The following is a 25062-nucleotide window of genomic DNA, read 5'->3' on the forward strand; positions in this document are numbered from 1 at the left end:
GTTTTGGTGTTTATTGAATTAAGCCATTGTAATTGACTTTAAAAGCATGTTTGATCGCAAAATTTTTTGTCTGTTCAGTGCCAAAATTTTTGTCCGAATTTCAATCTAAAGCTTTTGAAATATTTCAATCGGAACGATTTTCCTTTGTGAAATGATAGAGGACATTCGGATAAAAGCTTTAAATATCATTTCTGTTCAAATATTTGGATTTGAACAACATTCTACTGAGGCACCAATATATTTCCTAGTTGAGCAACCTTGGACTGATAATCTATTGAAATTTCAAGGATTTCATATATGAAATCGCAGAAATAAATTTAGACATGTTCTTCCACAAACCTAAATTTTAGAAAATCGATTTTTAGAATATCAGAATCAATTGAGCCAAAATAATTTGCGGGAATAGAATCACGGCTAAAATCTTCTCATTCCACTTCACTCATTAAGATAAAGCTCAAAATTTAAATCCATGAATCTATTCCGAAATTGTCAGCAACCAAAACTGCCACCTTATTGCATGACCTTCTTAAAAAGTGGTTTGTGGTGAGTTTGGAAAATCGTCCAAAAGCTCCAGAATGGAGTAATACCACAAACACTTTAGGAGCTTAATAGATTAAGCATGCAAATATGATCATGTCATATCCTTAATATTTTCAAACAATTGCCCATTTTTGCCAATAAATAGAAAAACATGAAAATTGAGAGTAAAAAATTTTCTAATTTTTTAAAGGATTTTTGTTAAATTTAACTCAGTTGAGTACCGTATTTCAAATCGTTCACATCTTGCCACTTATTCGCTACTAATTTTAGGTGAAAAAAATTTCTAAAAATAAATCACAGTGAAAATTTTTTGAAAAATCGATTTTTATCGGAAGTTATCGCGAAAAATTTATTGGAAATGGCATAAAAGTGCTTAAGAGCCTTGAGACAACAAGAAATTTTAAGTTTTGATAAGAATTTAAAGGGATTTTCCAATTTTCCTCAATTTTTAGTCCCAGCAAATTCTAAAAATATCCTCTGATCAAGAAAAAAATTGATGATCGTTCCTGTGAAAAAAGTGATTTTCAAGGTTTAAAAGTGAATAAAAATCAATTTAATGATTTATTTTAATAATTTTTTATGTCCAAAATCAAAATAAAGCCATTTTTATGGATGAAAAATTATGCAAAAATGTGAAAATCTGAAAAGAAAAATGGACGATAAAGTGGAAGAAGAAAAAGGTTGAGAAATTTCACTGATCTATTAATATACACGGTGCTACACAGTAGTGATCTAGAAACTAAAGAAAATGTTTCAAGTAGACAAGCATTGAAATCATAGTGATTTTTTTATGACTAATTAATTCAATTTTGTTCACGCCAAATGGGATCATCAATCAATGACGTCTATTAAGCATTAGAATTTTGAAACTGTTTCTAATCTGCTTGTAAGAAAGATTGAAATAGTTTGAACTTAATTAGACCGTCTAGACCAGTGGTGTTCAACCTGGTCGTGTGTCACGGCAAAAAATTCCATGAACAGCATGCTGAATGCGGTTTCGATCGAGGCCTACTACAAGTAGTCTCACTATTGCTCTAGACTCTTAAATTGCTAGACGTCATTGACAAATGATCCCTTAAGCTCTTGTGAACATTCTGTGAAAATAAATATTTGATATCCATAAAATTGTTATTTTGACGTGCTTTTGAGGATATAAATAATAATATTTTTGACAACAGGAAGTTGATGTGCAAACTATAATTAAAACTATAACTATAAAAACTGTGAAATAATTACCACGAACTGCATTTTCAATTGGTTTGAATTCTTGACGGCTTGCATTTCGGAAGGAATTTTGAGTGATTAATGTCAAAACAGCTTGAGCTTCTTTTTGATTTTTTGGGGTTCCGTTTCTCTAAACCTCAAATTTTAACTAATTCTAATAATAAATTTAAAACAATGTAGTCACAGATTGTCTGCCATATTTTGATGACTACCAGACAGTAAACAGGAAATGATTTTAAATGTCAAATCTTTCGATGTAAAAAAGTTTTTAAAACCTTGCCTAAAGTTAATTTTTGGCACCTCTTCGAACTCATGATAGATGAGGTTTTCACCGCTAAACTTCATCAATTTCCATTTCTAAATCTATTTTCAAAAATCTGAAAAACTAATTTCATAACTTCCAACAAATTTTCATCATTTTGGTTTCGTACATTCTAATTCCGTCAAGTTTAAGTTCAATAAAGTTAAAAGAAATCAACCCAATTGATATTATCGCAGTGTCGTCATCAAATTATAACAAAAGTATCTATATCCCTTGATTTTAATTATAAAATGTGTAATAAAATAAGAACCAAGAAAATGAAGGAAATGTGAAGTGGAAAAGTGGAAATTTTATTTGAAAATATCTTTTATTCATACGTAAGATCGTCAAGTGTACATACACGAAAAACACGAAGAAAAGTGTGTAAATACACAAATCACGAACAAGTAAAATCGAAAATTTTCGTGATCAGTGTTCCTTTCGGTTTTGTGTAAAAATGACAACAATGATTTCACTTGTGTGAATTTCGAAAAACCGAAGAAAAACTTCTCATGAGAAAAATTCGAAATTGAAAGTTTGATCTCAAACAAATTTTGACTTGCTCTGAGCAAAAATCGAAAATTGCTCTGAGCGGATTGTTTTGAGAGATAAGAAGGATCAAGTGGTGAAAAGTTTCAAACATGTTTTTAATTGGAACCATCATTATTCTTGTTATTTAAGCTTTTAAATGAATTTAATTGATGGAAAATTTGAAATTATAAATCCTGGAATATCCTGATTTCTTATCAGCTCTTATCAGTTCTCATCAATCTTCATGCCATTTCTTAAAAAAATCAAATTGTCCAAACAATAACTAAATTTCTCAATATATCCATCCATTTTATAGTTAACACAAATATTGGTGAAATAATTCAAAATTGAAAGGATAGGCCAAACTTGAAAAAATGGCCGAAGCTGAAGGGGGGTCGGAACAGGATGATGTTTCATTTCTTCGTACCGTAAGATCCTTAAAGAATAAATCATCCATAACATTGAATTAAAGAAAATGTCAAAATATTTTAGGAAGATATGGTTTGCTTGTCCTGTACAGCAACCGGCGAAAGAGTATGTCTAGCGGCAGAAGGCTTCGGTAATCGACATTGTTTTCTGGAGAATATTGCGGATAAAAATATTCCTCCAGATCTATCACAATGTACGTAAGATTGAGTGCAAATAATAAGAATGCATGCATTTCAGTAATAGCTTAAATTCATTTATGTGATTCCCCAAATATGCTCATTATCCTGAAATGCATGCATTAAGCATGAATTTGAAAAAAATATTGATAGTGATTTATAACGACCAATAGGTGTGTTTGTTATTGAGCAAGCGTTGTCTGTGAGAGCTCTTCAAGAACTTGTAACAGCTACAGCATCAGAATCTGTAAGTATTTAATCAATGTAAATACATAATTTTTGAGAGTTGATAGATTTTACACTCGCACTTATCGTGGAACTTGAAAGCCACACATGTATATAGATATCCTTTTTAGACTTAACAAAATCATATAGAATACTCTTTTTCAATATATTTTTTTATAATACACGTAAAAATACAAGTTAATTAATGATTTAAAAGGAAAAATCTAAAACGTCGATGCCCAAACAGTTAAAATTTTGCAGTCTGTCTTACTCACGATTAGTACGAATTAGGTTCTGGATGAAATTTTGCTGAATTTCTCTGAATCCCATTAAAAATTGCTTCGCGTGATCCTCGTCTAGGTAAAAATATGAAAAAAATTATTTCCATAAATTACGTCTTCCATGTCAAGAAGATTTTGAGTTTGTCACGATGATGTATTTTATCTAGAGATTTGAAAGTTTTGGAATTGCTATTTGTTGGTTCTCTTCGTGCTTAATTTTTTTATAAAACAGTTGCAAAAAGCTTATTAAAGAACTATCGGGCTGAATTATGTATAGGATGAATGCAAGAAATCTTCTCTTTTGAATTTTATGCTTCTCCACAATTTTATGTAGTCATAGAAATTTTTCGAAATTATAATAATTTGAAAATTCCCACGAATTTTTTCAGGAAAACAGTTCAGTTGTAAGTAAAGAATACAATAAATTTGACTGTTTAATGAAATTAAGAATTTTAATAACATGCGAAAATTTTTGTTTTTTTCTAAATTTGTTTTGTCTTTTTTAATGCAACTGCTGTTTCATACTCTTGTTATGGGTATTAATCGAGCTCAATAGATTTTAGAATGCTTACAAAAAATTGTTTTGCCATTTTGATTAACTTTCCGTTCAAAGCATGACGTAATTTATGGATTATGTTCAACAAAATTATAAGTTCTAAAATCATGTTTGAATTTGGAAATTGATAACCATAATGTTTATGATTGTTCAAGATATGAACATTTACGAATATTCTAAAACTCTATGTTGTTCTTTGCTTAAAGTTGGAGATTTTGAAGAATCTGAATTATTCGATCAAACGAAATGAAGTGTATTGATGACAGCACCATGAATGTATACTCTTTGTCTTTTAGAACATATGTGCATTACGTCTCAGAACTTACAGCTTCACGAAGTTTGCTGCATGAATTTCGTACGTTAAAAATTAAATGCTTGATGGATTTAATTCAATGCCCGAGTGGTCAAAAATACGCTATAACTAGTTGGTTTCTGGTAAACGTCCAGTTGCTGTATAGTTCTAACGTTTTTCTGTGCACTGGGGATAGAAATACACAAAACTTGAATTTGATGAGATTGTAAAAATCTGAGATTTATTATTGTTTACCTGTTTCGTAAAATGTTTTAAAAATCTCATCTAGTAGGGGCTCCCTAAGGGGGGTTTTCTATTAGGACAAATGACCTTAATATTTTAGTTTTCTTCCTATTCTAGTTCAGTTTTGTAAAATGTATTTTACTTTTGTTAAGAGAATTTAGTTAAGTCAGGAGAATATCCAGAAAATTTTTGAGTGCAAACATTTAGGAGGATGTTATTAGATTTTTCTACGAAAAATGGAGAGAGGGCTTTGATCACAACTCCCAATTGAATATGCCCCTGACTCCAGTAACTTCAAAATGTTAAGCAAAGAATACCAAATTTTTGCGAGATTACCATAAGTGTTCATGCCTTGAATTATTTATAAAAAATAAATTAATAATTTGAATAAAAATTAAAGAACGTTAAATAACCTTATCGTATCAAATCATCATACATACATGTGTCCTTCCTGTTAAATCGAGAAACCCGAAAGCTCCGATACAATTTATTCAAAGCTTGTATGTATTCGTTATCATCAGCATCCATCATCATACTTGCAATTCATAATGATAATCAAATGTTACATATTTCTAAGAAATATTACAATTTGTGTGTAGTTTTATAGATTTTAGAGTAGAATAGAACAATGATTCTTAGCGATACAGTGCCATTTAATTATTCTATTGGTATCTTCTGATCCTTTAAAGCTACCATTGTCAATTAGATGATCATTTGCTACCAATAATGAAGTTTTATGGTAGTTGTCGCTTGGAATATGATGCTTGTAATTTTAAAATATTTAACTTACCCTTGAGCACAATGATGATAAATTGGCACCTATAAAGGTTGTTGCACATCACTTAATGTCATCATAACTGCTTGATATCGATTCCTAACATTCATGTTTTCCAATTTTACTTAAACTTGAATCTTAAATATTTTTACTGGAATTTTTTAGCAAAAAGGAACAGGTTCAGGTCATCGTACACTGCTTTACGGCAATGCCATTTTACTTCGTCACCAAAACAGTGACATGGTAATATTTTGGATTTAGATCTTCCTTGAATTGTCTTTAAAATAATTAATTTCTTTCATATGAAGTACTTGGCATGCTTGTCTACTTCATCTTCCAATGATAAATTGTCATTTGATGTGGGTTTGCAAGAACATAGTCATGGGGAAGCATGTTGGTGGACGTTAGTATTTTGTACAATTAAAGTTATTGATATTGATTAATTAATTTATTTAATTACATTAACAGAGTTCACCCAGCTAGTAAACAAAGGTATCAAGTTTAGTCTGTATGACAATTAGATGAAGAGTAACATAATGTTATATTTACTGCGTTTAGATCTGAGGGTGAAAAAGTACGTGTTGGTGATGACTTGATTTTAGTATCAGTGGCTACAGAACGTTATTTACATACAACAAAAGAAAATGATTTTTCAATTGTAAATGCAAGTTTCCATGTTACACATTGGTCAGTACAGCCTTATGGTACTGGTATATCAAGAATGAAATATGTAGGTTATGTTTTTGGAGGTGATGTATTGCGTTTCTTCCACGGAGGCGATGAGTGCCTTACTATACCTTCCACGTGGACTCGGCAGCCGGGTCAAAAGTAATTATCATTAAATGCACAAAAAAGAGGCTTAATTCATTAATTAAACTAAACTTTTCCAGTATTGTCGTATATGAAGGAGGATCTGTAATGTCACAAGCTAGATCCTTATGGAGATTAGAATTAGCAAGAACAAAATGGTCAGGTGGATTTATTAATTGGTATCATCCAATGAGAATTCGTCATTTGACTACTGGTAGATATTTAGGTGTTAATGAAGCTAATGAATTAATATTGGTAAGGATAAAGTCACTCAGATGCATATCTGATATTTAACAATCACGTCCATTTATAGATATGCAGAGAAGAAGCAACAACAGCACAAACAGCTTTTTGTTTGCGACATGAGAAGGATGACCAGAAAGTTGTCCTTGAAGATAAAGATTTAGAAGTCATTGGATCACCAATTATTAAATATGGTGATTCTACAGTTATTGTCCAACACGCAGAATCAGGATTATGGTTGTCATATAAAAGTTATGAGACCAAAAAGAAAGGTGTAGGAAAAGTAGAAGAGAAACAAGCTATTTTACACGAAGAAGGTAAAATGGATGACGGCTTGGACTTCTCACGTTCACAAGAAGAAGAGTCACGCACAGCTCGCGTAATTCGTAAATGTAGTAGTTTATTTCATAAGTTTATAACGTAAGTCATCACTTGTTTTGGTTCCTTATGACTATTTCAACTATTTTACTCTTAATTTCAATACAGCGGACTTGAGACATTGCAGCAAAACAGAAGACATTCACTATTCTTCCAAACTGTTAATTTAAGTGAAATGGTGATGTGCTTAGAAGATTTGATTAATTATTTTGCACAGCCAGAAGATGATATGGAGCATGAGGAGAAGCAAAACAAACTTCGGGCACTCAGAAATCGTCAAGATTTGTTCCAAGAAGAAGGAGTATTGAATTTAATCTTGGATGCTATCGATAAAATCAACATCATTACTTCACAAGGCTTTCTGTCATCATTTTTGGCAAGTGATGAGAGTGGCCAACATTGGGATATGATTTCAGCATATTTGTATCAGTTATTGGCTGCCATTATTAAAGGAAATCATACAAATTGTGCTCAATTTGCCAACTCGAATCGTTTAAATTGGCTCTTTTCTCGATTGGGATCACAAGCTTCAAGTGAAGGTTCTGGCATGTTGGATGTATTGCATTGTGTCTTGATTGACTCTCCAGAAGCTTTAAATATGATGAGAGATGAACATATTAAAGTTATTATTTCATTGCTTGAGAAACATGGACGTGATCCAAAAGTTTTAGATGTATTATGTTCACTCTGTGTTGGTAATGGATTCGCCGTCCGTAGTTCACAAAACAATATTTGTGACTATTTATTGCCAGGAAAAAATCTTCTCCTTCAAACACAACTTGTTGATCATGTTGCTAGTGTTAGACCAAATATATTCGTAGGAAGAGTAGAAGGATCAAGTTATTATCAAAAATGGTATTTTGAAGTTGTAACTGACCATATTGAACAAATTACACACATGATTCCACATTTAAGAATCGGCTGGGCAAATTCAATGGGATATGTCACTTATCCAGGAGGTGGTGAAAAATGGGGTGGCAATGGTGTTGGAGATGATTTATACAGTTATGGATTTGATGGTGTCAGTTTTTGGACAGCTGGAAGAAAAACACAAATTGTTGCTGAACAACCATCAGAATTCAATATCAAAAAGGGAGACGTTATTGGATGTTCTCTTGATTTAAGTGTCCCAATAATAACATTCACATATAATGGCCACAAAGTCGCTGGCTGCTTCCGTGATTTTAACTTGGATGGAATGTTTTTCCCAGTAATCAGTTGTTCATCAAAAGTAAGCTGTCGCTTCTTATTTGGTGGTGACCATGGAAAGTTGAAATATGCACCTCCAATGGGATACTCTCCCTTAGTGCAATGCTTGATGCCACACCAAATATTATCATTAGATCCATGCTTTTATTTTGGAAATTTGAGTAAAAGTGTATTAGCTGGTCCATGGCTAGTTGAAGATGATACTGCATTTGTTCCAAATCCAGTTGATACCACAGCTGTAACCCTGCCATCATTCGTAGAGAACATTAAAGATAAGTTAGCCGAAAACATTCACGAAATGTGGGCTTTGAATAAAATTGAAGCTGGATGGATTTGGGGTGAACGTCGTGATGATTTCATGAGAGTTCATCCATGCTTAACTCCATTTGACAAGCTTCCTGCACCAGAAAAGAGATACGATTGCCAGTTAGCTGTTCAAACTTTGAAAACCATTATTTCACTCGGTTACTACATTACACTTGATAAGCCACCAGCACGTATAAAACCAATCCGATTACCAAATGATCCTTACATGCAAGCGAATGGCTACAAACCATCACCATTGGATTTGAATGCTGTTACTCTAACTCCGAAACTCGAGGAACTTGTTGATCAATTAGCCGAAAACACACATAATTTATGGGCAAAAGAAAGAATTCAACAAGGATGGACATATGGATTGAATGAAGATTCTGAAAATTATAGAAGTCCTCACTTAGTTCCATACTCAAAAGTCGACGATGCAATTAAAAAGGCTAATCGTGACACAGCATCAGAAACTGTAAAAACATTATTAGTTTATGGATACATTTTGGATCCACCAACTGGAGAAGCAAATGAAGCTTTATTAGCTGAAGCAATGAAACAAAAGTATGCTGCATTTAGAACATATCGCGTTGAAAAAACTTATGCAGTAACGTCAGGAAAATGGTACTTTGAGTTCGAAGTATTAACTGCCGGTCCAATGAGAGTTGGTTGGGCAAGAGCTGATGCCGCTCCAGGATTAATGCTTGGTAGCGATGATAGTTCATGGGCATTTGATGGATATAATGTAAGTTGTAAATTCACAATCACTACTAGCTATTGATAAAATCAACCAAATTAAATTACAATAGATGAAGAAGAAACATGGTGATCATACTGAATGTTTCGGAGTAAAATATTGTGTTGGAGATATTGTAGGATGCTTCTTAGATGCAGATAGAAACTGCATAAGTAAGAATAATTGCTCAATGTTATCCGTATTTCTCTATTGTTCTTTAATTTATCAATTTCGCTATATTCATTAGTCACCTAATATATGTTATTAATGTTCATGAATTTGTTAGGAAGAGAAGATATACGCCGGAAGTGTAGAATCATTTGGCAAACAATGGGTTCCTGGTGATATCGTTGGAGTGTTCCTTGATCTTGTTGATCACACTATAAGTATGCATTATTAATTATCTTTTATTGATTCATTTGTGCTAACAAAATTATAAAATACTTAATTCCAAGCTACAAGTCGACTCGGATTTTGTATGGATCTATAATTATTAATGCATGATTTATGAACTTTATAATAACTACAATTTTATTCTTTTTATTCTCGAACCAAGGCTTCTCTTTGAATGGAGAACTTTTGATGGATGCTTTGGGTGGCGAAACCAGCTTTGCTGATGTCCATGCTGAAAATGTAGGCTTTGTTCCTGCATGCACTTTAGGCGTTGGTCAAAAAGCAAGATTAACATATGGTCAAAATGTCGATTCATTGAAATTCTTCACTACATGCGGTCTTCAGGAAGGTTATGAACCATTCTGCGTGTAAGTGTGAATGCGGACAATAACACTATTAGTCTAAAGCTTATTGTTAAGATGTAAAAATTGATTATCTCTTTATCCTTTACAGCAACATGAAACGTCCAGTTACACATTGGTATACAAAAGATCAACCAATCTTCGAAAATACTGAAGATATTGCAGATTGTAAGATTGATGTTACCAGAATTCCAGGAGGTGCTGATAGTCCACCATGTCTTAAAATCTCTCACAATACCTTTGAAACCATGGAAAAGGCAAATTGGGAATTCTTACGTCTATCTTTACCAGTTACATGTTTAAGTGGCTTCATCACGTATGTTTTAATGTTCATCCTCAGATTGATACCTTTTCTAACAAATTTTATTTAAATAGCGAACAAGAGAAGGTTCGTCGATGGGAAGAAATTCGATTACGACAACACAGAATATTAGCGGAAGTTGAAAACACAACTCCAGCTCATTATGAACACATAATGAGGTAATTAATTGACATCCTTTTACAATATTCATGTTCTTAACGACATTTAATCAACAGATCTGGTTTCACAATGAATGACATTAAAGGACTTCAAAGAAATTATACTGAAGATGCAGTTGAATCTGATGAAGTAATGCGTCCACCAAGACCGCCAAGGAAAGGATCATTGTCAGGAAGACCACCTGGTATGTTTGATGCCCCAACTTTAGAAATTAATGGTCAGATGCAAAGATCAACGAGTGAACTCGACATGAATCAATATAGTGAAGGTGAAATGGATAAGGATGACAAGAAGAAACGCGGTAGGTCACCATTTAGATTGTTTGGTAAGAAACGAGATCAATCGAAAGATAAATTGAAAGCAAAACACGACATGGATGACAAGCGTCTGTTACAAGGAAGAAATGTAATTCAGTCAAATGTCATGACACGTTCACCAACCGTAAGAGTTTCTAATGTAGGTTGCAATTTTCAGTAAAGTTTCCGTCTGTATTTATTTTTATTAATTCCAGGCTGATTTGAGAGTTCAAGCTCCATCTGTTCCAGATCGTCAAAAAATGTTGGGATCACAACATATTGAGTCTATTGGAAATGAAGTCTATGACAGTGAATGCTTGAAACTTATTAATGAATACTTTTATGGTGTTCGAATCTTCCCCGGTCAAGATCCAACTCATGGTAAATTCATAGCTTAAAGTAAGCTTAAAAATACTTTATAACTCTTAAAACATTTCTTCTAGTTTATATTGGATGGGTTACAACACAATATCATTTACATAGTCATGACTTTAAGCAAGCAAGTGTTCGTAGAGCAGCTGTTCTACTTGAAAATGAATATGAACAAACAATTCAAAGGTGAGAATAACGTAATTGATTTTATTACTTAATAATTTTCATTTTTATTGCAGTGTTACTCGTGAGGCTTGTTACGTTGTGCGAGCTGATGAATTATTCAATGAAGTTTCGCAAGATACATCTGGTATTAACGATACATAATCCATTATTGTTCTCTATGTAATACTAATCTCTTACTTTTATAACAGGTAAAGGTGCAAGTCAGGGTATGTTTGTAGGCTGTTTTGTTGACACAGCTACAGGAATAATTCGCTTCACATGTGAGGGAAAAGAAACAACTCATCGTTGGCAAATGGAACCAGAAACTAAATTATTCCCTGCAATCTTCGTTGAAGCCACAAGTAAAGAAATTCTTCAGATTGAATTAGGAAGAACTCCAACGACACTGCCATTGTCTGCTGCTGTTTTACCAACCAGCGATAAGCATGTTAATCCACAATTTCCACCTCGTTTGAAGGTTCAATGTTTGAAACCTCATCAATGGGCTCGTGTGCCTAATGTGGCTTTACAAATTCATGCCTTGAAATTGAGTGACTTGAGAGGCTGGTCAATGTTATGTGAAGATGCAGTATCAATGCTTGCTTTACATATACCCGAAGAAGACAGATGTATTGATATTTTAGAACTTATTGAAATGGAAAAGCTTTTGTCCTTCCATTCCCACACTTTGACTTTATATGCTGCACTTTGCTATCAAAGTAATTATAGAGCTGCACACTCCTTATGTCAACATGTCGATCAAAAGCAATTGCTTTATGCAATCAAGTCTGAATACATGAGCGGTCCATTGCGTTTAGGATTCTGCGATTTATTGATTGCATTACATTTGGAATCACATGCTGCTACAATGTTAGTCTACACATTTATTTATTAAGTCCTTTCCATGCATTACACATTAATGTACTTTCAGGGAAGCCTGTAAAAACGAGTTTATCATCCCACTTGGACCAGAATTAAAAGAACTCTACTCTGATCCTGAAATGTGTCATTCTTTGAGATCTTTACAAGTTCATTCAGTCAGACCATCATTAAAAATGACAGAAATTGCGTAAGTTATAAATAATATACTTCCTTCACTCCAAGCACTCAATACCTTACAATATTCAATTCATTTTAAGTTCGATTTTCTAACCAATTGTTGTATGGAAAAGCAGATCATGACTTTTTTCCGAAAGGTGCATGTTAATGCACAATTAATAACCAAAAATTAATGCGAATGTTCAAGTGTACAAAAGAATCAATTTTTGACATGTGACTGAAAGCATTTTTAATGAGAATTGTATTTAACATTGATGAAGAATTTTCTGAAAATTGTACTTAATTACTGTATATACCTAACTCACTATAAACCAGTCGCGGGCAACCTATGTGCCGCGGTTCAATAGTTTGCATGATCCAAAAATTCTTGGAAATGCCATGAACCGTGTGCGGTTTCGGTCTAGGCTTAACACCAAGGTGTGCCCCGAAAAATGAAAGGTTGGGCACCACTGGTATAAACAATTGCAAAGAAAAGTTTCAGAAGCTATTCGGAAAAGATTTATGAGGTTGTGTAAAATATAATTGAAAAAAGTTTAATTTATGTGCTACGCATTATTTAAATGTTTCAGCTCATTACCAAACATTTATCAAGTTATGACTCGTTATTAACATGATGAATGCTTTGTTTCACGATTGAATGTTTTTAATTTGATTTTAAATTTTCTTTTTCAAAACCTCAATGAATGATATGATTTAACACTTTGTGGGCATGAATCCTTATTTTTAATATCCAAAGTCCTCCTACACCCAATGTACAACCACAAGTAGTAGCACCTGCTATTTCTAGTGAGCCGATTCCAGTCATCGATCAATTGTATTCACCGAAATTCCCACTTGAAGTTGTGAGGGAATTTGTTATGGGAGCTATACAAGAAGCAGTAGATATAAATCAAGTTCATAATCGTGATCCTATTGGAGGCTCTAATGAGAACTTGTTCCTGTAAGTTAATTCAATTTAACTTCAAATTGTCACATTTCATTAATTTAATTTGTCTTCTTTTTAAAGACCATTGATCAAATTGACTGACAGATTATTGCTAGTCGGTACACTTACTGATGAGGATGTACAGAAATTGCTTGTTATGATTGATCCTGAAACTTGGGATGAATCCTTTAATAAAGGTAGGAAGAATATTGATTTTCATTAAAATGGAACTAGATTTTATGTTGATTCTTACAGATGGTAAAGATGAGCATCGTAAAGGCTTGTTGACAATGAAAATGGCAGAAGGAGCAAAACTTCAAATGTGTTACTTGCTTCATCATTTGTGCGATATTCAATTGCGTCATCGCACAGAAAGTATCATTGCCTTTTCACACGATTTTGTTGGTGATCTGCAAACTGATCAACTTAGACGTTATATTGAAATTAAGCAGTCTGATTTGCCAAGTGCAGTAGCTGCTAAGAAGACAAGGGAGTTCCGTTGTCCACCAAGAGAACAAATGAATGCAATTCTCAGTTTTAAAAATTTAGAAGAAGATGATGAAAATGCAACATGTGGTGGAGATTTACGCGAAAAATTGAACGAGTTCCATGACCAATTGATGCAAAAAGTATCTTTAAATGCATTGGTGGAACCTGAAGCACCAGAAACAGAAGCAATCGAAGATAAGAAAGGTGCAATGAAGAAATTGTACAATTTAATTAATGCCGTAAAAGAATTGGAAGATGAAGGTAAAGCAAGTGATGAGCCAGAAAAGAAAACACCTGAGGAAATCTTCCGTAAAGTTTTAATCAAGACCATTGTATCATGGGCAGAAGAATCACAAATCGAAACACCACGTCTAGTTCGTGAAATGTTTGGACTTCTTGTTCGTCAATACGATACAGTCGGCGAACTTATCAGAGCTCTCGAAAAAACATATGTTATTAATGCAAAGACAAAAGATGACGTTGCTAACATGTGGGTTGGATTGAGTCAAATTCGTGCCTTATTGCCTGTCCAAATGTGTCAAGAGGAAGAAGAATTGATGAGAAAGAGATTGTGGAAATTAGTCAACAATCATACTTTCTTCCAGCATCCTGATTTAATTAGAGTTTTGAGAGTCCACGAAAATGTTATGGCCGTAATGATGAACACATTGGGAAGAAGAGCTCAAGCTCAAAGTGATTCACCAGTGAATGCCGGTGAAGGTGCTGAAGCACCCGTAAAAGAGAAAGATACATCTCATGAAATGGTTGTCGCCTGTTGTAGATTCTTGTGTTATTTCTGTCGTACAGGAAGACAAAATCAAAAAGCTATGTTCGATCACTTTGATTTCTTATTGGAAAATTCAAATATTTTATTGTCAAGACCAAGTTTAAGAGGTTCAACTCCACTTGATGTTGCATACTCAAGTTTGATGGAAAATACAGAGTTAGCACTTGCTCTTCGTGAACATTATCTTGAAAAGATTGCAATTTATTTGTCAAGATGTGGTTTGCAAAGTAATTCTGAATTAGTTGAAAAAGGATATCCAGATTTAGGTTGGGATCCTGTTGAAGGTGAAAGATTCCTCGATTTCTTACGTTTCTGTGTATGGGTAAATGGTGAAAGTGTAGAAGAAAATGCCAATCTTGTAATTAGATTGTTGATTCGTCGACCTGAATGTCTTGGACCTGCTCTCCGTGGTGAAGGTGAAGGTCTGTTGAAGGCAATTATTGAAGCCAACAAGATGTCAGAAAGAATATCTGATAGACGTAAAATGCAAGATGAAGCTGAAGGTCAAATGAATATGGCATTTAACCATCCACTTCCTGAAAGTGACGATGATGAAGATTATATTGATACAGGAGCTGCAATTTTAGCTTTCTATTGTACATTAGTTGATTTACTTGGTAGATGTGCACCTGATGCTAGTGTTATTGAACTTGGAAAGAACGAATCTCTCCGTGCAAGAGCTATTTTACGTTCATTGGTTCCTCTCGAAGATTTACAAGGTGTATTGAGTTTGAAGTTTACACTCACTAATCCAGCTGCAGGTGAAGAACGACCAAAGTCTGACATACCATCAGGATTGATTCCCGGACATAAGCAAAGTATTGTCATGTTCTTGGAAAGAGTTTATGGCATTGAAACACAAGAATTATTCTACAAATTATTGGAAGATGCGTTCTTACCAGATCTTCGTGTTGCTACCATGCTTGATAGATGTGATGGATCTGAAAGTGACATGGCTCTATCAATGAATCGTTATATTGGAAATTCAATTTTACCTGTGCTTATTAAACACTCAAGATTCTACAATGAAGCTGAAAACTATGCTTCACTTTTAGATGCAACATTACACACTGTTTACCGTCTGTCCAAGAACAGAATGCTTACAAAAGGACAGCGTGAAGCTGTTTCAGACTTCTTGGTTGCTTTGACAACAGCAATGCAACCAGCTATGCTTCTCAAACTTTTAAGAAAGCTTACAGTTGATGTCTCAAAACTGTCAGAATACACGACTGTTGCATTGAGAGTAAGTATACGCATTATTAGTCATTTTTAGAGGAATTACTGATTGGTTTTTTTAATTTAGCTTTTGACTTTGCATTACGAACGTTGCGCCAAATACTACGGATCGACATCAGGTCAAGGATCTTATGGTACATCTTCAGATGAAGAAAAACGCTTGACTATGTTATTGTTCTCAAACATCTTCGATTCTTTAAGTAACATGGACTATGAACCAGAATTATTCGGAAAAGCTCTTCCATGCTTAATTGCTATTGGATGTGCTTTGCCACCAGATTACAGTTTGTCACAGAATTCGGACGACGATTTGTATGGTAAACCAACAGGAGGCGGACCTGATCAACCACAATATAATCCACAACCTATTTTGACTATCAGCATCAATCTTAATACTGATCTTAACACAATTATTCAAAAGTTCAGTGAGCATTACCATGATGCATGGGCATCAAGAAAATTAGAGAATGGCTGGGTCTATGGAGATCAATGGTCTGATTCACAAAAGAATCATCCACGTTTGAAGCCTTACAACATGTTAAGCGATTACGAAAAAGAAAGATACAAAGATCCAGTAAGAGAAAGTTTGAAGGCACTTTTAGCTCTTGGCTGGACAGTCGAACACTCAGAATCAGATTTGCCTGGTTCATCTAGAGGATCAATTCGAAGATCATCAAAACAGGAAGCACATTCAGATTCGTCATCTCCGTTCAACTATCATCCACATCCAGTTGATATGACAAACTTAACCTTGAGCAGAGAAATGCAAAACATGGCTGAAAGATTAGCTGAAAATGCACATGACATTTGGGCTAGAAAGAAGATGGAAGAATTGTCAACATGTGGAGGCAGCATTCATCCACAATTGGTTCCATATGATCTTCTTACTGATAAAGAAAAGAAGAAGGACAGAGAAAGATCACAAGAATTCCTTAAATATTTACAATATCAAGGATATAAACTTCACAAGTAAGGATATACTTTATCAATGAATAAACAGATTTTTAACATTTTTATAATTTCAGGCCCTCAAAGGGAACTGGAGACTCAGAATTGGCCAATATTCAAGCTGCAATTGAATCAAGATTTGCATACTCATTGTTGCTTAAACTCATCAATTATCTTGATAAGGCTACAGTCAACATGAAATTACTCAAGCCATCTTCAATATTCAGCAGAAGATCATCATTCAAGACAAGCTCTCGAGATATCAAGTTCTTCTCTAAAGTTGTCTTGCCATTGATGGAGAAGTACTTCTCAACACATCGTAATTACTTTATTGCAATTGCTACTGCCACTAACAACATTGGAGCAGCTTCTCTTAAGGAAAAGGAAATGGTTGCTGCTTTGTTCTGTAAATTAGCAAATCTTTTGCGTAACAGACTCACTGCTTTTGGAGCAGATATTCGCATAACTGTTCGTTGCTTGCAAGTACTTGTTAAAAGTATTGATGCAAAATCACTTGTCAGAAATTGTCCCGAATTTATTCGTACATCTATGCTGACGTTCTTTAATAATGCTGCTGATGACTTGGGTCATACAATTATGAACTTAGTGGATGGAAAATATAGCCATTTGAGAGGAACACATTTGAAAACATCTACATCTTTACAATATGTTCACCAAGTTATATTACCAGTTTTGACAGCAATGTTTGATCATTTAGCGTCATGCGAGTACGGAAATGAATTTTTGCGTAAGATTACTATAATACCATTCTTAAAGCTGCCTTACTAATCTTTGTCTTATATTTCAGTTGATGAAATTCAAGTCGCTTCATATAAAATTCTATTGGCACTGTACACATTGGGTACCGATAATACACTTAGTCATGATCGAAAATATCTTAAAACAGAATTCGAGAGACATAAGCCAGCTTTGGGTTCATGTTTGGGAGCTTTCAGTTCGACGTTCCCTGTAGCATTTTTGGAGCCTCATTCAAACAAGAACAATCCATTCTCACTGCTTAATCGAATTGCTGATCATTCTTTAGAAGCTCAAGATATTATGGCAAAGATGGATAGCTCAATGCCAACATTAGAAGCAGTTATGCACGAAGTAGAACAATATGTTGAATCAGAAAAGAGTTATCAAGAAGCTCAACATGTTATTGATGTAATTTTGCCATTATTGTGTTCATATCTTCCATTCTGGTGGAATCAAGGTCCTGACAATGTTAATCCAACATCAGGAAATCACGTCACAATGATCACTGCTGATCATATGAATCAGTTGCTTAAGCATGTCTTAAAACTTATTAAGAAAAATATTGGAAATGAGAATGCACCATGGATGACAAGAATTGCAGCCTATACTCAACAAATTATTATCAACAGTTCTGAAGAACTTCTTAAAGATCCATTCTTACCATTAGCTGAAAGAGTCAAGAAACGTGTTGAAAACATGTTCCACAAAGAAGAAAGTTTGCGAGGTTTCTTAAAATCATCTACAGATGATACATCTCAAATTGAGTCACAAATTCAAGAAGATTGGCAACTCCTTGTTCGAGACATTTACTCTTTCTATCCATTGCTTATCAAATACGTTGATTTGCAAAGGAATCATTGGTTAAAGAACAACGTAACTGAAGCAGAAGAACTTTACAATTCTGTAGCTGAAATATTCAATATTTGGTCAAAGAGTCAGTACTTCTTAAAGGAAGAACAGAACTTTATTAGTGCAAATGAAATTGATAATATGGCACTCATTATGCCAACTGCCTCAAGACGATCAGCAGCATCAGTTGAAGGACAACAACCACAAAGCGGTGGAAAGATTAAAAAGAAGAAGAAGAACAGAGATAAGAAGCGCGATAAGGATAAGGAAATTCAAGCTAGTTTAATGGTTGCCTGTTTGAAACGTCTACTGCCTGTTGGTTTGAATCTGTTTGCTGGTCGCGAACAAGAATTGGTTCAACACTGTAAAGATAGATACTTAAAGGTAATTTATTTGATATATCCAATTTAACGATATCATTCATATATTCATTAAACATTTTCCAGAAACTGCCTGAATATGAAGTAGTAGAATTTGCCCGTATTCAATTGACTTTACCAGATAAACTGGATCCAGCTGATGAAATGAGCTGGCAACACTACCTTTACTCAAAACTTGGAAAGAAACACGAACACCCTCTTGAAGAATCGAATGAAAAAGTCTCGACTGCAGATAAGAAAGGGGAAGAGAAAAAGATCGAGGAAACTGTAGAACGAATTGTAGCAATGGCGAAAGTGTTATTTGGATTGCATATGGTAAGTTAAGGTTCATCAGATTCTTAGTTAATTTGGTTAAAATTTTCAGTAGACTTTGATTTCTTTGAAGTATTTCCATATGTTATTTTTAATATAAATTTTACAGTATTCAGGATATTGAGTCTTTCAGTTATTTTTTATAATGAGCAGCAATTGCTTTAACAGTATTAAATCTAAACTTTTGATAATTCTCAAATTAATTCGACATAAATTTAATTTACCAAAATTTTACCACCATCGTATTTAGATTGACCATCCACAACAACAAAGTAAAAATGTTTACCATAGTGTCGTTAGCATTCAGAGGAAGCGAGTTGTAATCGCATGTTTCAGACAAACTTCTTTACACTCATTGCCAAGGTCGAGCACAGTAGAAATTAGTTTGATTGAGTTATTCCAAATTTTTTTGGGCCGATTTTTTTGACATTAATCCCTGCTTAATTCATAAGAAATAATTTTTGATTTGAGAATGTCTTACGATTGAAAATCACTAATCCAATAACATTGTATAGATATACTTAAAGTTATTTTTATTTCCATAAACCAGGCTACAACAAAGTCGACAGTTCAAACCATGAAAAAAAGAGTTTCAGCAGCAAGAAAAAAACTTGCTATAACTTGTCTCCGAGCTAAACCTTTATATCGACTTCAAAGGTAGAAGAAATGAAGCTTCTATTATTTTTCACTTGTTGTAGTAGAACATTGTTGTAATAACATTATATACTATGGTAAAGCACACGAAATGTTCAGTTTTGTAAAGTAAATCTCAAAGTATTCTATTCTAACTTTTGTTCTCATCTACTTTGTTTCAATACTTCATGTTGCCAATTGGAATTTAAGTCAAAAATTATTACATCGTGTTTCAAACACGTGTATGGATCATAAATGTTATTAAGTATGTGTAGATTTAAGCTCTAGACTCAACATACATTGATGTAAGCTGAAAACTAACTTTGTTGGATAAACTTGCAATTATGTTCAAGGCGTTTTCTTCAACTAATGATTTGTTTTATTGCGAAATGTCCTCACTAACTAAATAGTTACAATATTTTGTATAGTACCTTATTTTTTGCTAGATTCAGTTTGCTAAATCATGTAGATTTATCCTTAAACAGAATAATAATATCAATTCTAATTTAATAGACATCGGGCATGTAATATATTCGCAAAGACATATAAGGACATGTGGCTTCAAGAAGAGAATACAGGACAGGAAGTTATGATTGAAGATCTAACGGTAAGGACACAGTTTACCATTTAAGGAATCAAACTAATTATTCGAATTTTCACAGCAATCTTTTGAGGATTCGGAGAAGAAGAAGAAAGAAGACGAAGAAGATGAAGGAAAGCCTGATCCATTGACACAACTCATCACAACATTCTGTCGTGGTGCAATGACAGAACGGTCGGGTGCTCTACAAGAGGATCCTCTATATATGTCTTATGCTGAAATTATTGCAAAGTCTTGTGGTGAAGAGGAAGAGGAAGGTGGAGAGGAGGAAGAGAATGAGTATGAAAATATGCTGCATAATTAATTCACATGACTAACATTCATATATATCATTTATTACAGAGCTGAAGAAGAAGGTGGCGCAAGCATTCACGTAAGTTAAATCTTTTCTTTAGACTTAATTTCCACGACTTAATTAAATTTTCATGCAGGAACAAGAAATGGAAAAACAAAAGCTTTTGTTCCATCAAGCTCGCTTAGCCAATCGTGGTGTAGCAGAAATGGTGTTGCTTCATATTAGTGCATCTAAAGGTGTTCCATCTGATATGGTTATAAAAACATTGGAATTGGGTATTGCTGTCCTTAGAGGAGGTAACATCGACATTCAAATGAGAATGTTAAATCACCTCAAAGAGAAGAAAGATGTAGGATTCTTCACATCTATTGCTGGTTTGATGAATTCATGTAGTGTACTTGACTTGGATGCGTTTGAAAGAAACACTAAGGCTGAGGGTCTTGGAGTTGGATCAGAAGGTTTGATACTGTTATTTCTACGATTATTCTAGATGAATAATAATTGTTTATTTTAGGTGCCGCTGGTGAAAAGAATATGCATGATGCAGAGTTCACATGTGCATTATTCCGTTTCATTCAATTGACTTGTGAAGGTCACAACTTGGAATGGCAAAATTATTTGAGAACACAAGCTGGTAATACCACAACAGTAAACGTTGTCATCTGCACTGTCGATTACCTCTTACGTCTGCAAGAATCTATTATGGACTTCTATTGGCATTACTCTAGCAAAGAGTTAATTGACCCAGCTGGAAAAATCAACTTCTTCAAAGCTATTGGTGTTGCTAGTCAAGTCTTCAACACACTTACTGAAGTTATTCAAGGTCCATGTACACAGAATCAACAGGCTTTGGCACATTCAAGATTGTGGGATGCTGTTGGAGGTTTCTTATTCTTGTTCAGTCATATGCAAGAAAAACTTTCCAAGCACTCATCACAAGTTGATTTATTAAAAGAGCTTTTAAATTTACAAAAAGACATGATTACAATGATGCTTTCAATGTTGGAAGGAAATGTTGTTAATGGTACCATCGGTAAACAGATGGTTGACACATTAGTTGAATCTGCATCAAACGTAGAATTAATTTTGAAATACTTTGATATGTTCCTTAAAGTAAAAGATTTAATTTCATCGCCAAGTTTCATGGAAATAGATGCAAATGCTGATGGTTGGGTATTGCCGAAAGATTTCAGAGATAAAATGGAGCAACAGAAGAGTTACACCCCTGAGGAAATTGATTTTATGATTGGTAATGTTTATGACAAATTATTCTATTCAGTAACTTTAAAGTAACAACCTTATTTTAAAATTGTAGCTTGTTGTGAAGTTAACCATGATGGTAAGATCGATTATATCGGATTCTGTGATCGTTTCCACGAGCCAGCCAAGGAAATTGGTTTCAATTTAGCTGTCTTGCTTACAAACTTATCAGAACACATGCCAAATGAACCTAGACTTGCCAGATTCTTAGAAACTGCCAGTTCCGTTCTTAACTATTTTGAACCATTCTTGGGAAGAATTGAGATCTTGGGATCATCGAAGAAAATTGAACGTGTCTACTTTGAAATTAAGGAATCAAATATTGAACAATGGGAAAAGCCACAGATCAAGGAATCAAAACGTGCCTTCTTCTATTCAATTGTAACTGAAGGAGGTGACAAAGAAAAATTAGAGGCATTCGTTAATTTCTGCGAGGATGCAATCTTTGAAATGACACATGCTTCAGAAATCATGGCAACAGATGAGAAAGGTGGCAACACGAGAAGAGAAGCTTCATATAGTTCATACATAAGTGAAGAAGATGAAGAGAAGGCTAATAGAGATCCAATTAGAAAAACTATACAAGCAACAAAAGACGGATTAAAGCAACTTGCTTTTCTATTTAGTCCAACTAATATTAAGCATCAAATTGGTGTCATGCAAACTAAATCAATTCCTGAGTTGATTGTTGGATTCTTTAAATTAATATTCTATGCTTTCTATTATACTGGTTATGGATTTTATGCAATTTTACGCTATTTCTTTAATATTTTAATGAACTTAATGAGAGGGCCTGCAGTTGAGGAAGAAGAAATGCCACTTGTTGCCGAAATTGAAAGTCTACCAACATTAGCATTACCACCTTTGCCAGATGAACGGTCTAGTACGCCGCCTGCTGAAACAACAAAAGATGAAGGAGGAACAGAAGCAGCAAGTTCAAGTAAAAAGGAAGATGGCAGTGCTGAAGGATCTACTACTGAGGAACAAGGAGAATCAACTGATTCTGAATTACATGTTGAGCCACCAATGACACTTCAAGATCTTCTCGGTGGTGAAGCAGCTAAAGCAGCTGAAAAAGAACGATCAGAAGCTCAAAAAGTCCAAGAAGCTGCCATGGCTAGTATCGAATCAGAAAACAGAAAACAATCTCAAAATACAACTGAACCAGCTGCTGTTAATCAAATTGATTTCTCACAATATGCTCATAAGGCAGTCAGTTTCTTAGCACGAAACTTCTATACTCTTAAATATGTTGCCCTTGTACTTGCTTTCTGCATCAATTTCATGCTTTTGTTCTACAGAGTAACAACATTTGGAGAAGACACTGAAGGTTCTGGAGATAGTGATTTGGGTGGCATTGATGGTTCTGGTGGTTCCGGTTCAGGTGCTGGCATTGATCTTGGTAGTGCAGAAGGTTCAGGTGGTGAAGATGAAGAAGATTCGTTGGAATTGGTACAAGTAGATGAGGTTTATATCGAGCATGTTATGAGATGTGCGGCAGCTTTGCATAGTTTAGTCTCTTTATGTATGTTGATTGCTTACTATCACTTGAAAGTACCATTGGCTATTTTCAAACGTGAGAAGGAAATTGCACGTCGATTGGAATTTGATGGACTCTTTATTGCTGAACAACCAGAGGATGATGACATAAAATCACATTGGGACAAACTAGTTATTAGTTCGAAGAGCTTCCCTGTAAATTACTGGGATAAGTTTGTCAAAAAGAAGGTTCGACAAAAGTACAGTGAGACATACGATTTCGACTCAATCTCAAACTTGCTTGGAATGGAAAAGACCGCATTTGGAACACAGGAAGTCAATGAAAGTGGAGGACTTATCCACTTCATTTTGAATATTGATTGGAGATATCAAGTATGGAAGGCCGGTGTTACCATTACAGACAACTCATTCTTGTATTCACTTTGGTACTTTACCTTCTCAATTTTGGGAAATTTCAATAACTTCTTCTTTGCTGCTCACTTGTTGGATGTTGCTGTCGGTTTCAAGACATTGAGAACTATTTTGCAATCAGTAACACACAATGGAAAGCAACTGGTGTTGACTGTCATGCTGCTTACTATTATTGTATACATTTACACTGTCATCGCTTTCAACTTCTTCCGTAAATTCTATATCCAAGAAGAGGAGGATGAGGTTGATAAGAAATGTCATGACATGTTAACGTGCTTTGTGTTCCACTTGTATAAAGGTAACAAAGCATGAAAATTTAAAGACTGAATCAAATGCATAAAATTATAATTTTCTAGGTGTACGTGCGGGTGGTGGTATCGGTGATGAAATTGGTGACCCAGATGGAGATGACTATGAAGTTTATCGTATCATATTCGACATCACATTCTTCTTCTTCGTTATTGTCATCTTGTTGGCCATCATTCAGGGTTTGATTATTGACGCTTTTGGTGAGCTTCGTGATCAACTTGAATCGGTGAAAGAAGACATGGAGTCTAATTGCTTCATCTGTGGCATTGGAAAAGACTACTTTGATAAAGTACCGCACGGTTTCGATACAGTAAGTTCATTTGAATAGTATCTTAAAGGATTTATGTTAAATAATTTTAATCCATTTACAGCACGTAGCGCAAGAGCATAATCTAGCAAATTACATGTTCTTCCTTATGCACTTGATTAATAAACCGGACACGGAATATACTGGTCAGGAGACGTACGTTTGGAATATGTATCAGCAACGATGTTGGGACTTTTTCCCTGTGGGTGACTGCTTTAGAAAACAATATGAGGACGAACTGGGAGGCAGTCAGTAAACATTTTTTTTAAGTTTTTTAATGCACTTACGAATATTATAAACTTTTCAACGATAAATACTAAACGAGAATAGTAAAGAAAATATGAGAAAAAAATCATAGAAATTAAACGAATGTTATTTATAAAGTTATATCAAGTGTGGAACTTTTAGGAGTTTTTGTTTTAAATTTTGAATTTTTCAATAAATGTTTTAATATTTCTGTTTAAATATACATCAAACTTGTTCTTATGTATATCATGTATTCATATCAAAACACAGCTGTCTAGACAAACAATTACATTTTATAGCAAAAAAGAACACAAAATTGTACGGGTGGTGCCATCTTTTGAGGAATTTCAGCAGAAAACGGTTATTAAAACCGTACATCCATTTATGGCTTTATTAACGTTAAAACATATCATAAATTCTGTAACAGCTTAC

The 25062-nt window shown here is 34.1% G+C and overlaps 1 protein-coding gene across 4 annotated transcripts; it reads left to right on the plus strand.

The window, feature by feature from the left end:
* The first annotated feature begins 759 nt into the window (after window positions 1-759).
* Window positions 760-24860, plus strand: RyR (Ryanodine receptor). Of its 4 annotated transcripts, none has more exons than XM_070637495.1 (38): window positions 760-810; window positions 2913-3024; window positions 3089-3218; window positions 3375-3448; window positions 4097-4111; window positions 5739-5816; window positions 5882-5976; window positions 6042-6065; window positions 6132-6401; window positions 6464-6638; window positions 6697-7046; window positions 7113-9264; window positions 9542-9641; window positions 9812-10016; window positions 10102-10326; window positions 10386-10490; window positions 10548-10947; window positions 11003-11168; window positions 11231-11345; window positions 11399-11469; window positions 11534-12194; window positions 12256-12393; window positions 13120-13323; window positions 13390-13505; window positions 13564-15827; window positions 15888-16789; window positions 16846-17516; window positions 17577-18760; window positions 18823-19071; window positions 19319-19431; window positions 20215-20308; window positions 20364-20581; window positions 20645-20675; window positions 20734-21055; window positions 21112-21846; window positions 21913-24066; window positions 24125-24387; window positions 24449-24860. In XM_070637495.1, the coding sequence occupies exons 2-38, from the start codon at window positions 2971-2973 to the stop codon at window positions 24638-24640; spliced, it is 15315 nt and encodes a 5104-aa protein (XP_070493596.1). In that variant the 5' UTR covers window positions 760-810; window positions 2913-2970; the 3' UTR covers window positions 24641-24860. The 4 variants fall into 4 exon arrangements, with proteins under 4 accessions (XP_070493596.1, XP_070493599.1, XP_070493597.1 ...); XM_070637498.1 differs by having other exon boundaries at window positions 13171-13323; XM_070637496.1 differs by lacking the exon at window positions 4097-4111.
* The last annotated feature ends 202 nt before the right edge of the window (window positions 24861-25062 follow it).

Source organism: Chironomus tepperi, unplaced genomic scaffold (genome assembly GCF_022539635.2).
Source record: "Chironomus tepperi strain 1889 unplaced genomic scaffold, CSIRO-AGI_Ctep_v1 contig_161, whole genome shotgun sequence".
Classification (NCBI taxonomy): Eukaryota; Metazoa; Arthropoda; class Insecta; order Diptera; family Chironomidae; genus Chironomus; species Chironomus tepperi.